General features: G+C 40.7%; 1 protein-coding gene across 4 annotated transcripts in view; it reads right to left on the bottom strand.

The window, feature by feature from the left end:
* Positions 1 to 13,685, bottom strand: part of C4_2H1orf141 (chromosome 4_2 C1orf141 homolog) — a 191,032-nt gene that overhangs the window by 123,601 nt on the left and 53,746 nt on the right. For all 4 annotated transcript variants that reach the window (XM_085602325.1, XM_085602326.1, XM_085602327.1 and 1 more), the window contains one exon: positions 1,934 to 2,103. In XM_085602325.1, coding sequence (XP_085458451.1) covers positions 1,934 to 2,103 — 170 coding nt within the window. The remainder of the gene's footprint in view (positions 1 to 1,933; positions 2,104 to 13,685) is intronic.

Genomic DNA, 13,685 nt, shown 5'->3' with positions numbered 1-13,685 from the left:
TCTGATCAGGCTACCACTGCAGGTCCTTTCTCTGCAACAGAAAGGATCCTGTACACAAGCCTCTGCAGCCTATAGCTCCATGCTTGGAGACTAAACAGCTGTACTTGAGCATATTTGATTTCTGACAGAGGTATTTGATGTCATCCTTGTTGCCAAAAGCCATTTCACTCAGTCTATCTCTGTAGGCCACTTGCAGAAATGTGTTGCCTGGTGTAGTGCCAGAAATATCAATCCCTTAGAGGCTAAAGCTTTCTAATGTTCTTTTGTTAGCTCTTTCATTAGACCAGCAAGGACTAGCTCTAGGTACTATGAAGGGTTATCTATCACACTTTTGGTCTATCTATGTTTGCTGAATCAATTGTCCTAAAGTAGTTCGTGCTTATGGTTGAAATGCTTGCAATGCATGAGTTACAGATGCAGACAGGTGAGGAGTTGCAAGTTGTGCACTTTTACGTGGGCCTGGAGTTTGAGTCATAGCCTTATTTGACTGTGTGTCACCATTGTTCGTACACCACGTGCATGAAACATCTGATAGGGGAGAATGACTTCAGTGTGCATATGAGGATAGTGCAAGTTACACCACATGCACACAATTTGGATTTATGAATTTGTCTTTGCTGGTGTTCTGTCAGGTTGTACCAATCTTGTGTGCAGGGTCCAACAGTTGTGATGGCCTTTTCTGTCTCTCAGTACCCGCACCAATGACCACATATACAGGATAACGATGGCCAGTGGAAGAGATGGGGAAAGAGGAATAGGAGGAGTGAGAAAACAGCAACAGAGAACTCAACCACTGCTGTCTCAACACTTGACTGATGAGTGAGGCCTGAGGAATGTAGTGAAACCCTATAAGACAAAATATATCCTAAGTGTTTTTTCATTCACATAACTAAACCTAACGGCAATTGTTAATAGATACACTTGACTGCTATCTGTGTGCAAGCAAGCCTCTACTTTGATATATGATGGATAATTCCTGAAAACTAAGAACAAACAATCATATCAAATGTACATGGGCATTGGTACTTCTCACTGCATTTCAAAAACGACCTCAAGCTTCATAACAACACACTGCTAGGTGATGAATGGGTTATAGTTCCTACATGACTTCTGTAGCATTGCAATAAAAGCAATAGCGTTAATAAGGCGTAGTCTTGTAAACAGTACACATGACAGTCGCAAACATGTATAAATTTCAAGAGTCCTCTCTGTTACAAGAAAACCTAGTAAATAGCCCCATGTTAATAGTTTACTTGCGTGTTCAAGAGGATCGTGCATAGTTCGTGTTCATGAACAACGCAACCTCAGGATACTACTCTGTAATCCATTTGTCTATTCAAAACAACCCTTTGAGGAGCATTGAGTCCTGGCAGATACATTTGGAATCCATGCAGCAAGGTCCTGGCTACAACAACATTGTAGACTGGGAACCACGAGGAGATTCATGTCCAATAATCCAAGATGGCCACCATGTCTCTGGGACACATGCAGGTTGCTGGCCTCGCCGGCCTGCTGGGATTCATAGCTCATTGCCGGCACGTTGTTGTGCAGCATGTTCTTTTTGCACGTGCAACTTCAGTCTAAACAGCACCAGCACTCTGAAAGCATCCAGATAAGGTGCCCACTAGTCTGAAGGGCCTTTTTTTATCCCCTCTAGACAAAAAACATAGAATGGTCAAGATTCAAAAGATGTGTAAAATCATTTTGATACATTTGAGGTGGTATGCACTTTGTTTTGTTTCAATGGGGGGAAAGTATGCTGGAAGAAAAAGACATTCATTCTAAAACAGACGGCTTTTTCCTGAAATATTTGTATATCTTGGAATAAAGGTTAATCTGTGTTATGTGTCATACAAACATGGAACATTTCCTTGAGTATTTCATTCGTAACATGGCTATAAAATATTTTACAAAACTTTCAAAAGGTCGTCACCCTGATTCTTCGTCCAAAATATTGTGCTCCTCATATGTCATCTCAAAAGCCGGTCTTGGATTTGAAATGTGTGTTCTTGAAGAAGTGGATAGATTATCGTCTGCCTCGAAATCAAATGTTAGTGGTGTGCTCAAATTTTTTCTCTTTCCAATGCTGCCAAGGTACCTTTCCTGGAAGGAGACAACAAAAGGCAAAGTCACTAGAGTATATAATTATAGATGTTCTTTTCTATCACAGTTTAACATTTAAGGGCCAATCCAGTGTGGAGAAAATGAGCATTGCTCTTGACCTTGTCCCGTATCTCTAACAATCACCAACAACAGGCATTCCAGATGTTCCTTTATCTGATGATGTCTACTAGGGCAAGGATGTCAACCGCCATTCAGACGGCATTAAGGCGGTACTTAATTTGCAAAAAACATAAGTGCCATGTCTCTTGTCAGGAGGCCACTGCAGCTTGCATCACACATTGCCCCTGTCATGCTGCCAATAATAGTAACTAACCATCACACTCCTACAAGAAAGACAATTAGAACTAATCCAGACCCCCAAAGCTATGAGTGGCTTGGGCGGCATGCAGTAGTCATTTTTAATGCATATTGAATTGTTGCGGTGGTCATCTTTATATTAGCCATCCAGCACCACCTTGTGGTAGACTGTCACAAGCCCCAGTGTTTACAATTAAGTGCCAGTGCCAAGCACTGGAAACCTCCGGATCAAATTAAGCACTACGTTAAGGTCATTTGATTTGACAAGCAATCACTCTAAAGGCAAATAAGTAGGCATGTCTCATGTGAATCGGTAAAGACAGGGTATTGTGCGACAGTTTCCACCAGCCCACAATTCCCAAGTTGGGTCCATCCCACACAAGGCTCTGTGCAAAGTAGAATGCAAATGATCCAGGTAAAACAAGTTACATTTATTGCAAGTTGAAACACCAATGTATAGCTTCAGAACACACGTCCTGTCTCAGTCCTTCCACACCAGCAATTCCCACCAGGTTCTAAAGGAAAATATCTAGAACACAGGTGAAGCAGCAGGTGTAATGAAAGAGACCATGAAATACAAACAAATATAAGCAAAAAGATACTAGGTAAAATTACAAAGAACAAAAATATAATACATAATAACACAACACATTTTCCTCTCTAAAACAAACAAAAAGAAAATACTTAAATTAGCTGATGTCATGCTCAAAATCAGACATCCATTTGGGCCTTGCACGTGCCCTTCTCTTGCGCCTTCTCCTTCTTCCCCCTTCTTATAGAAACAACTATCCAAATTCTCATTGTCAGTAAAATCACCCTCACTGCCAGGAAAATGTCTTGCATCCAGATCTGTTCCTCCTCCAGTCATAATGTCGTTGCTACCAAGATCACATTCCTTGACTGGTACATTCCCAGCATCAAAATAAGTTTCTTCCAAAGATACTAGGTAAAATTACAAAGAATAAAAATATAATACATAATAACACAACACTCTGGTGTACAGTATCTATTTTTAGACTGTCCCAAACCAATCCTGGCAGCAGCATGGGTGAGGGTATTGAGCATGCTGCGAGTATTAAAGCTAGCTTAACATTATCTGTCCTCGAGAAAAGTCAAAGAGCATTCAAATTAAAAACAAAAAAAATACACTGATGAGCTGCCCAAAATGTTAGCCCTCCATGTGGAGAAAATGAGCATTGCTCTTGACCTTGTGCCGTATCTCTAACAATCACCAACAACAGGCATTCCAGATGTTCCTTTATCTGACGATGTCTACTAGGGCAAGGATGTCAACCGCCATTCAGACGGCATTAAGGCGGTACTTAATTTGCAAAAAAACATAAGTGCCATGTCTCTTGTCAGGAGGCCACTGCAGCTTGCATCACACATTGTCCCTGTCATGCTGCCAATAATAGTAACTAACCATCACACTCCTACAAGAAAGACAATTAGAACTAATCCAGACCCCCAAAGCTATGAGTGGCTTGGGCGGCATGCAGTAGTCATTTTTAATGCACATTGAATTGTTGCGGTGGTCATCTTTATATTAGCCATCCAGCACCACCTTGTGGTAGACTGTCACAAGCCCCAGTGTTTACAATTAAGTGCCAGTGCCAAGCACTGGAAACCTCCGGATCAAATTAAGCACTACATTAAGGTCATTTGATTTGACAAGCAATCACTCTAAAGGCAAATAAGTAGGCATGTCTCATGTGAATCGGTAAAGACAGGGTATTGTGCGACAGTTTCCACCAGCCCACAATTCCCAAGTTGGGTCCATCCCACACAAGGCTCTGTGCAAAGTAGAATGCAAATGATCCAGGTAAAACAAGTTACATTTATTGCAAGTTGAAACACCAATGTATAGCTTCAGAACACACGTCCTGTCTCAGTCCTTCCACACCAGCAATTCCCACCAGGTTCTAAAGGAAAATATCTAGAACACAGGTGAAGCAGCAGGTGTAATGAAAGAGACCATGAAATACAAACAAATATAAGCAAAAAGATACTAGGTAAAATTACAAAGAACAAAAATATAATACATAATAACACAACACATTTTCCTCTCTAAAACAAACAAAAAGAAAATACTTAAATTAGCTGATGTCATGCTCAAAATCAGACATCCATTTGGGCCTTGCACGTGCCCTTCTCTTGCGCCTTCTCCTTCTTCCCCCTTCTTATAGAAACAACTATCCAAATTCTCATTGTCAGTAAAATCACCCTCACTGCCAGGAAAATGTCTTGCATCCAGATCTGTTCCTCCTCCAGTCATAATGTCGTTGCTACCAAGATCACATTCCTTGACTAGTACATTCCCAGCATCAAAATAAGTTTCTTCCAAAGATACTAGGTAAAATTACAAAGAATAAAAATATAATACATAATAACACAACACTCTGGTGTACAGTATCTATTTTTAGACTGTCCCAAACCAATCCTGGCAGCAGCATGGGTGAGGGTATTGAGCATGCTGCGAGTATTACAGCTAGCTTAACATTATCTGTCCTCGAGAAAAGTCAAAGAGCATTCAAATTAAAAACAAAAAAATACGGTGGCTTGGACGCCGAGGGAAGATGGCGGATCTCCGTTAGCTCCGCTCGGACGCGGTGCTATGTAGCTGTGTGGAAGACTTCCCAGCGAGCTACGGGCACTGTCTCCAGAAGAACTTACCGGCGGAACATGGCGTGATTCTGAATTGCTCCTCGCTGGCTGTTTTTACCACTCCTATCCCTCGGAGACGTGGCGGTTTGAGTTCCTGAGGTAATGCCCGACGGCGGCCATTTTGTATCGAGGCGCCGGCATTCTATTCCTGAAACACCGCGCACGTATTTCCTGGATCCAGTCATGCTTTGATGCTTTACTGCTCCCTTTCTCTTCGAGAGGGAGTCTGCTCCATCTTCAACAGTCGCCAGTAGCCCCTGGCCATGCTTGTTCTATATCGTTTCTCTCCCCGGAGAAGGTCTCATAATTCTGTCTTTTCTTCAGAGGAGCCGTGATTAACCCCTATGTTCCGGTATCTTCAGAGCCACAGGCTGGATGCATTGCAGCTTTGTGTATCTTTCTCTTTTTGTTCTAAGGTGATGCTGTAGTGGCTTTATGAATATCTTTGTCAAACCGTACAGCGTATGAGAGAATTCCGTGTACTTTTTCCCGCCAAAAAAGCATCTCGTCAAATTGCCAAGATGTCTAATGACTCCCATCCTCCAAATAAACCGTCCTCTTCTGGCGCCAAGCCTAAAAGGCTGAAGAATGATCCGCCCTCGCCTATTCTTTCTTCGCAAAGCCCAGTTTTGGATAACATACTAGAGGAAGTGCGTGGTCTTCAACCCTTTATGGCCGCCACAAACGAAAAATTGCAACAAATTGAGGACCGATGGATTGTCATGGAAGGTAGGGTGACTGAGTTAGAACAACGCGTCAGTGACGTTCAAGATGTTACCACAAAAATTCCGTTATTGGAACAAGAGATTCATAAATTGAAGCTACATACTGAGGACTTGGAGAATCGTAATCGAAGGAACAACCTCCGTCTTTTTGGCTTGCCAGAGAATATTGAGGGTCCTGATATGTTGCTTTTCCTTCGAAAATTCCTTCATGACCTCTTGGGCCTTCAGTCATCTACACCTTTGAATATACAAAGAGCTCACCGCTTAGGTCGCCTTCAACCGAATTCCACCAAACCTCGTGGTATTATTATGCTGTTTTTGGAGTTCACAGAACTCATGACTGTTCTTAAAGCAGCTAAACTCAAACGTAACCTATCGTGGTCTGGACACAATATTTTTATCTCACAAGATGTCTCCAATGCGACCAATGCTCGTCGCAAAGAATTTCTTGCATTGCGTCCACAAATGAGGCTCTTGAACGTCCAGTATGGTATACTTCATCCCTCCATCTGCAAGATCACCCACGACGGCCAGACGAGATCCTTTGATGACCCGGGAAAACTGAAACTGTTTCTCAATAACATCTCCTCTCGGAATATGGACACAAATCATTGAACGCTTCTTTTTTGCTACTTCAGTGTAGTGCTCTTAACAGCTATTAACAGCTTTTTTCTGGTTACCTTAGATTCCTCTCATACATAGCTTTCCTTATGTTTTAGTGCTTATTGCTTATTGTACGTTTGTTAATCACGTTTCTCCCTCTTTGTTGCTGCTTATTCCTGTTCAAATTCTTTCTTCCCCTTCTCATATCTCGCTCCCGCTATATGATTTCCTACGTTATGTCCTGCTTCCAATTGTACCCATGTGAATTATACCGCTGTCTTCTCTCCGGTCTCATCACGCTCCAACTTTACTTTTCTATCGATGTCTTTCAGGTCTGGACTCTTTTCCTTGACCTGTTTTCCGTCTTTGCTTTCCTATGCTTTTTTCCTCTGCTCACCTTTTTTCCCTTCCCTGCTCCTTCGCGCTCTTTCTTATTTCAGTCTTCCTCTGGTCGGTGCGTCTCTCTCTTCTTCTTTCGAGTTTTTCCATGTTTCCTCTTTGCTCTTTTCCCTTCATTTCTTCATGAATATGGTGCTTTTGGACTTCTTCTTATTTATTACATTGTCAAAGGCTTGTTGATTCTTCTTATTAAGGTGGTTTTATGTTTTGTTGTTCCCCTGTGTAACCCTTATGCGCATTTTGTCTTCCAGTGTCGTTGTGTCTCCGAAGTATTTCCACACCATGTGTATCACATTCCCCTGACCCTCGCGTATGTGTAATTTTGTTACGTGGAACGTTCGTGGTCTTGGAAACCCGGTTAAAAGCCAAAAGGTAATTTCTCATTTATCTAAGCTTAATTCCCAAATTTCCTTTCTTCAAGAAACTCACTGCAATGACGTCGAGTCACTGAAATTAAAAAGGCAATGGGTAGGCCAAGTTGTTTTTTCCCCTGCTGTTGACAAGAAGGGGGGGGTTGCCATATTGTTTCACAAAACTTTATCTGTGCAAATTGTTTCCTCTCAAAATGATGACGCAGGTCGATGGGTAATGGCCAAGGTTGTTGTACACAATAAAACGTTAATCTTGCTAAACATTTATGGCCCTGTGAAACCTGATCCCAAATTTTGGAATGATATCAAAATTCTCCTCTCCACAGCTGACTGTCCCAATATTATTGTAGCAGGCGATTTTAATCAATGGTTGGATCCTTTCTCGGATCGCTTATCTAAGTACAAATTTCAACCGGATAAGACCCATAAATCCTTTCAATCGGCCATTGCCTCTCGTCCAATGTATGATGTCTGGAGAACCTGTAATCCTGATTTGTTGGAATATACGTTCTTTTCTAATGTACACCAAACCCGATCCAGAATTGATTATATCTTGGTTAGCAAATCCCTTCTTCCTTGTATCCAAAAATCTGAAATTGGCTCTATTTTTATCTCAGATCATGCCCCTGTCTATGCTATGTTCGACCTTTCACTCACCTCCACCAAATATAATCGCTGGAAGTTTAACACTCACCTACTTTCTGATACAACTTATATTAAAGAAGTCACCTCCTTTATTAATGAATTTTTCACCTTTAACAACCCATCAGACACTTCCACCTCTAACAACTGGGATGCTTTTAAAGCGGCGCTCCGTGCTTTTACTATTTCTTTTGTGTCCCGGAAGAAAAAGGCCAATGCGAAAAAGTATAAAGACCAATTACAACAGTTGAAAAAATTAGAGCATGACTATTTTTCTTCCAAAAATGCTGATTCACTTAGGGATTTAATTACAGCCAAAACCAACCTTAACAAAATTGCCACTGTTGACGCCTGCAATGTTTTACTTAGAATTAAGTCTAAATTTCACGGAGGGCAAAATAAAGCAGGTAAAATGCTAGCGAATTATTTAAAAATTCGCTCTGAACGTAAGACCATTGGTCCTATCTTGGATGAATCCACCAATAATCTGGTGTCCTCTGATGAAGAAATTGCAGCGGTGTTTCATGACTACTACCGATCTCTTTACTCAGATGATACATTCCCCTCCTCTCATAATCTTGAGAAGTTTTTTTCTGGACTTCCTGCTCCCCCATCTCTGAATGCTGAGTTTTCTGCCTTAGAGGCGGATATTACCCTTCAAGAGATTATTACCGCCCTTCTAGCTTTAAAGAAATCAAAAGCCCCCGGCCCGGACGGATTACCGGTGGAGTTTTATTGTACTTTCAAATCTTTGTTTGCCCCTAAATTATTGCAGCTGTTTAATTCTTTCATTGCTGATGCGAAAGCATCAGGCTCCTTTATGGATGCCCTGATCGTCATTATCCCTAAGCCTGACAAGGACCATTCTTTATGTAAAAATTTTCGCCCAATCTCCCTTATCAATTACGACTGCAAGATCTTTGCTAAGATTATTGCATCCCGACTTGATTCTATCATACCCCTTCTGATCAAGACGGACCAGGTGGGTTTTGTCAAAGGTAGACTGGCTTCCGATAATGCTAGAATGTTCATGAATATCTTATCCCATGGTAAAAATTATAAAAATCCTCTGGCTGCTTTGTCTCTGGACGCTGAAAAAGCATTTGATCGTATAAATTGGCAGTATATGTTTCACACCTTACAATGGTTTGGTTTTGGCCCTAATTTTATTTCCTTTATCAAATTGTTATACTCATGTCCGAGGGCAAGTATTTTTGTTAATAACCAATTCTCTCAATTTTTTCCCCTATCCAGAGGCACCAGGCAAGGCTGTCCTCTTTCCCCATTACTTTTTATCCTGTGTTTGGAACCCTTCCTTGAGCGTATTCGAACCAATCCCAATATTAAAGGTTTTGCCTCTGCTTCTGTTGAAACTAAAATATCTGCCTACGCGGACGATATATTGGTATACATGTCCAATCCCAGTGAATCCCTTCCCCCCTTTTTAGAAGAAGTCCATCTTTACTCTTCCATTTCTGGGTACAAACTCAATCTAACCAAAACGGAGGTTCTTCCTTTAAATTCGATTTGTTATCACTTCATGTTTGCGGATACAGCCTTTGCATGGTGTCCCTCCAAAATTAAATACCTTGGCATTTGGTTTGCCTCCAATATTGCGGACACTATTAAATTCACCTTTAACGCACTAATGAATAAGTTGAAATCCCTTCTCCTCGTGTGGTCCCCCTTATTTTTGTCATGGTGGGGTCGACTAGATACTATTAAGATGATGGTCACTCCTCATATTCTTTATACGGTTTCTATGCTCCCTGTCAAAATCCCTAACACGTTTTTCTCCCAATTAAACTCTTTATGTATTAAATTTTTATGGAACAATAAACGCTCCCGCATAGCCTTAAACAAACTTATTCGCCCCAAGGAAGAGGGGGTTGTGCGTTTCCCTAATTTTAAAATATACCACTCTGCTTTTTTGATTAAACAATCTTTCTCATTGGCCTTCGATTTTGGGGATACGCCTATACCTCGTTGGATTATCTTTGAGCGATCGCTTCTAAAAGAATTCCAGTTTCAGCATGTTACATTTATGTCCAACTGCACCTTTTTGTCTAAACACCCTGTATTAAAATACTCCCGTGAATTGCTGTGCAATACATTTCTCAAGGACCTATCCCCTATCCAATGTTTTTTAGCCTCTACCCTGTGGTATAACAAATTTCTTAAATACAAAGGTAGATCTTTCTATTACAAATACTGGAAGGAAAAGGAGATCATTTTTGTCTATCAGTTTTTGAATGGGTTCTCTATCATCTCATTCCAGGAATTACAAACACGATATCAGCTACCTGACTCCTTCCACAAGGAATACCTTATTATCTCTAATGCTATACAAACCCAATTGGCTACCTACTCTCTCCCATCAGTCCCACCTTCTTTAACACCCTCTTCACCATTGTATCCTCTATTCCCGGCGCATAAACTCAAAGCTGCCACTGTCTATAAGTTATTGTTATCTAATGCCAATGTTCGTTCTAAAACCACCATTGAAAGTGCATGGGAAATGGACCTGTCCTTTTCTCTTCCTATTGAAAGTTGGGACAAACTATGGTCGAAATTATTTAAAGTTTCGGCTGCAGCCAGGATAACCCAATCTCTGTTTTTTCTGTATCATAGAGCCATTATTACTCCTGTTACTATTTGTAAGTTTTCCCCCACATCCTCTCCCCTTTGCTGGTCCTGCTCTACCGAAACTGGCACATTAGTCCATCAGTTATATGAATGTGCATCTGTTCTATCTTTTTGGAATTCAATTTGGAATGTATGCATGTCAGTTTTCAACTTTAATGCAACCTTATCTTTTGTAAATATCTTTTTAGGCTCTTTAGCTCCTGATATGGAAACTGTTTTACCTTGTTCTAGGTTATTTGACCTTTTTATTGCATTAGCTTTTAAAGTGATACTGTCTGCATGGAAAGATAATTCTAAACTGTCGTCAATTACTTGGTGGAATTTTATTTGTGACGAACACAGGATTGCTTCAGTTTCCTCCTCTTCTGTCCCCCAAAAAATCAAAACTGATCTTCTTTGGCTTCCTTTTACTGTTTATCTTTCCTCGCACCTTCCCTTGCGGTAATTCTTCTTCTTTTTATTCTCTTCTCTCTCTGGCTTTCTCTCTTCTCTCCCCCCCTCACCTCTTTGGTCTTTCCTCTCTTCCTCCCTTCTTTTCCTCCTATCCCCTTCTCCAGTCCCATTTTCCTTAATTTACCCTATTATTGATCCTTTTTTCCTTTTGTTGACCCAGTCATTATAAACTAACTTCGTTTATATAATATCTCTTATGGCGCTATATTGTAATAATTGTTTTATTGTATCATTTGTTTTTTCTTTTTCTTTTTCTCTGTAAATTCAATAAAAACTTCTTAAACAAAAAAAAAAAAACAAAAAAAAAAATACACTGATGAGCTGCCCAAAATGTTAGCCCTCCATGTCGAGTAAGCCTTTGCCCTTCTAAAACTAGCCCTTGCAACATGCACTGTGGAAGATCAAATCTCAAACAAGCGAAGAACCAAGCAAAGAGACAAGAGATTGTTGTCGAACCCAAAGCACATAATAAGGGTGGAGAATAAAAGTGACACAGAGCAAGAGGCAGAAGAGTACATACACCGCTACTCTTAAAAAGGTTGTCAGAAAGGGACTGCTGTTTACCACTAAAAATGGTGCTACAGCCTCTGCCTCAATCAAATGGGGCTGAGATACCTTCTGCCGATATGTAAGAGTTTACCTTGCTTGACACGTGTGGGTGTCCACTGCAAATAGCTCAATTAGCACCAAATATTAGCCATGATAGGTTTTTGGGCGCAAAGGAGTTCAGGTTTCTTTCTCAAGTCACTTAATAGCAGGAGCCATAATTTGGCGCTTTTTCCTGCTGTCACTCCAGCTGTGATTATAGTGCATGCCAATTGGACCCTTTAGAATCTAGATTTAAATATTTTATTGAAAATAGGAAATTTAGCAATCCCAGGTATACGCAGCAATACTGGAATCACATGAACTGAACTCAGCGTGTTGTTCAATGAACAATCTAAAGCAGAATAGAACTGTGGTTGTCAATAAACTCATTAGCTTAAAAAGGCTGGGAGGGTGAAGGAGCAAACCCCTAGTTGAAATCAAAGAAAGCCAAGGCTAGTATTTGTAGGTCTGCTTTAGAATATGTCTCCTATCAAACTTTAAGCTCTTGTTTTAACCTGGGGAGTGAGAGGGGAGAGGGGGGCAATCTCCAAAAGAGGGGGAATAAAAGTGAACTGGGGTAATTGTGTGCCTCTACAACTCCACTGCAATTGTCTCCCCTCAAGAAATAGTCCTCAGAGTGCGAAACGTTATATTGGTTCCCTTCAAGGTCTACCCCTATCTCTCAGAAAAGCAGCGAATTTCCTGCCTTCTCAACATTGTCAACTTTTTCAAGTCTGGGAAAGCTTGCACCTTCACCCCAGAGAAGTGGAGATAATGTTCTTTATTGGCACTTAAGCTATCAACTCTTTTTGCTTACTCCTAGCTAACTCACCAGTGATCTATGCCCTGGATTTCTACCCTGCAGGATCGTTGTGAGTAGCCTGATAACCTTCACCACGCCAACCAAGAATGCACAGCACCTCCTCTTGCAAAACAAGAAGATCATGCTTGTCTTCATTGTCGCCGAGAGGGCCTCTCCATTCAAGCCAGTCAAGTAGTTCAAGCTACGTTCTCCAGGGATTCCAATTGTTTTCCAAATGTGTAATGGAAGCAACACCGCATAGCTTAAACTGCTGTTTAACATCACTCTGTCTTCTTCACTGCTTCCCTGTTTTCTTCACAGAAACACACTGACATAGCAGGCCCATATCTTGCAGATTTATAGATTTGCAGCATTTATATTTTTCGATTTCTTCTTCAATAGAGGCCGTCTAGCATCACTGCACTGAGGCAATTCCTGGAGATCCCATTATAATGTCTTTGCTATTGAAAAGTAGAGATACATCAAGCTCAACCACCCCAGATCGTCAATTTGTGTTCCTTTCAAGGAGCTGCATCAGGTATGAAAACAAAATTCTGCTCCTTTATACCCCTGTGAAAGAAAATGGGTTATTTGCTGAGGGAGTGACAACCAACCTCAAATAATAAACACAATCGTTGTCAGGGTAAACCACAAAAGTAACTAAATAAACTTGTGCTAAATCCACTGGTAACTTGGCACAAAAACAGTCAGACTTAACTCAGAGGCAATTTCCAAAGTATTTATACAGTACTCAAACAGTAATAAAGTGAAAACACAACACAAGACAAGCATTTACATTGCAATCGGTCTTGCCTTTGGGACCTTATATGTATTTAGCTATGCAGCACATTAGCCTGGGTGCTGAAATATCTACTGTTCTTTAACATGGAGGAAATGTAAGCACCAAACTGCATGACACGCCAGGTATGGGAACACATGGAGAGAAATATTGCCTTTCAGTGGGAAATGGTATAGTCCAAAGCTCTGTTTTTAATATAAAATCAGGGCCTTCGCTGTTCATATCACTGAAAATACAAGATTTGAAACAAATATTATTGTCTACAGGTGCTCGTGGAAGACAATTTCTATGTATTGGAATCTAGAGAATGCTTAGTGATTCTGGTATTTTACTGACATCTGCTGGTCCTTTTTCTATCAAGAAAGTTAAATAGAGGGAGTCACCAGAAAAATAAAAAAAAGAAAGTCCCTCAGCAGAAAACAATTCTGCTATTTTACTGACCTCTGTTGGTCATTTTCTATCAAGACAGTTAAATAGAGGGAGTTGAACAGAAAAAAGTCCCTAAGCGGAAGTAGACAAGTCCTAGGGCTGACCTCCAGAGCCCACAAAGTACCTACACATATAAGTATATA

The sequence above is a fragment of the Triturus cristatus genome, chromosome 4_2 (genome assembly GCF_964204655.1).
Source record: "Triturus cristatus chromosome 4_2, aTriCri1.1, whole genome shotgun sequence".
NCBI classification, from domain to species: domain Eukaryota; kingdom Metazoa; phylum Chordata; class Amphibia; order Caudata; family Salamandridae; genus Triturus; species Triturus cristatus.
This window is presented reverse-complemented; position numbering and strand designations above follow the sequence as displayed.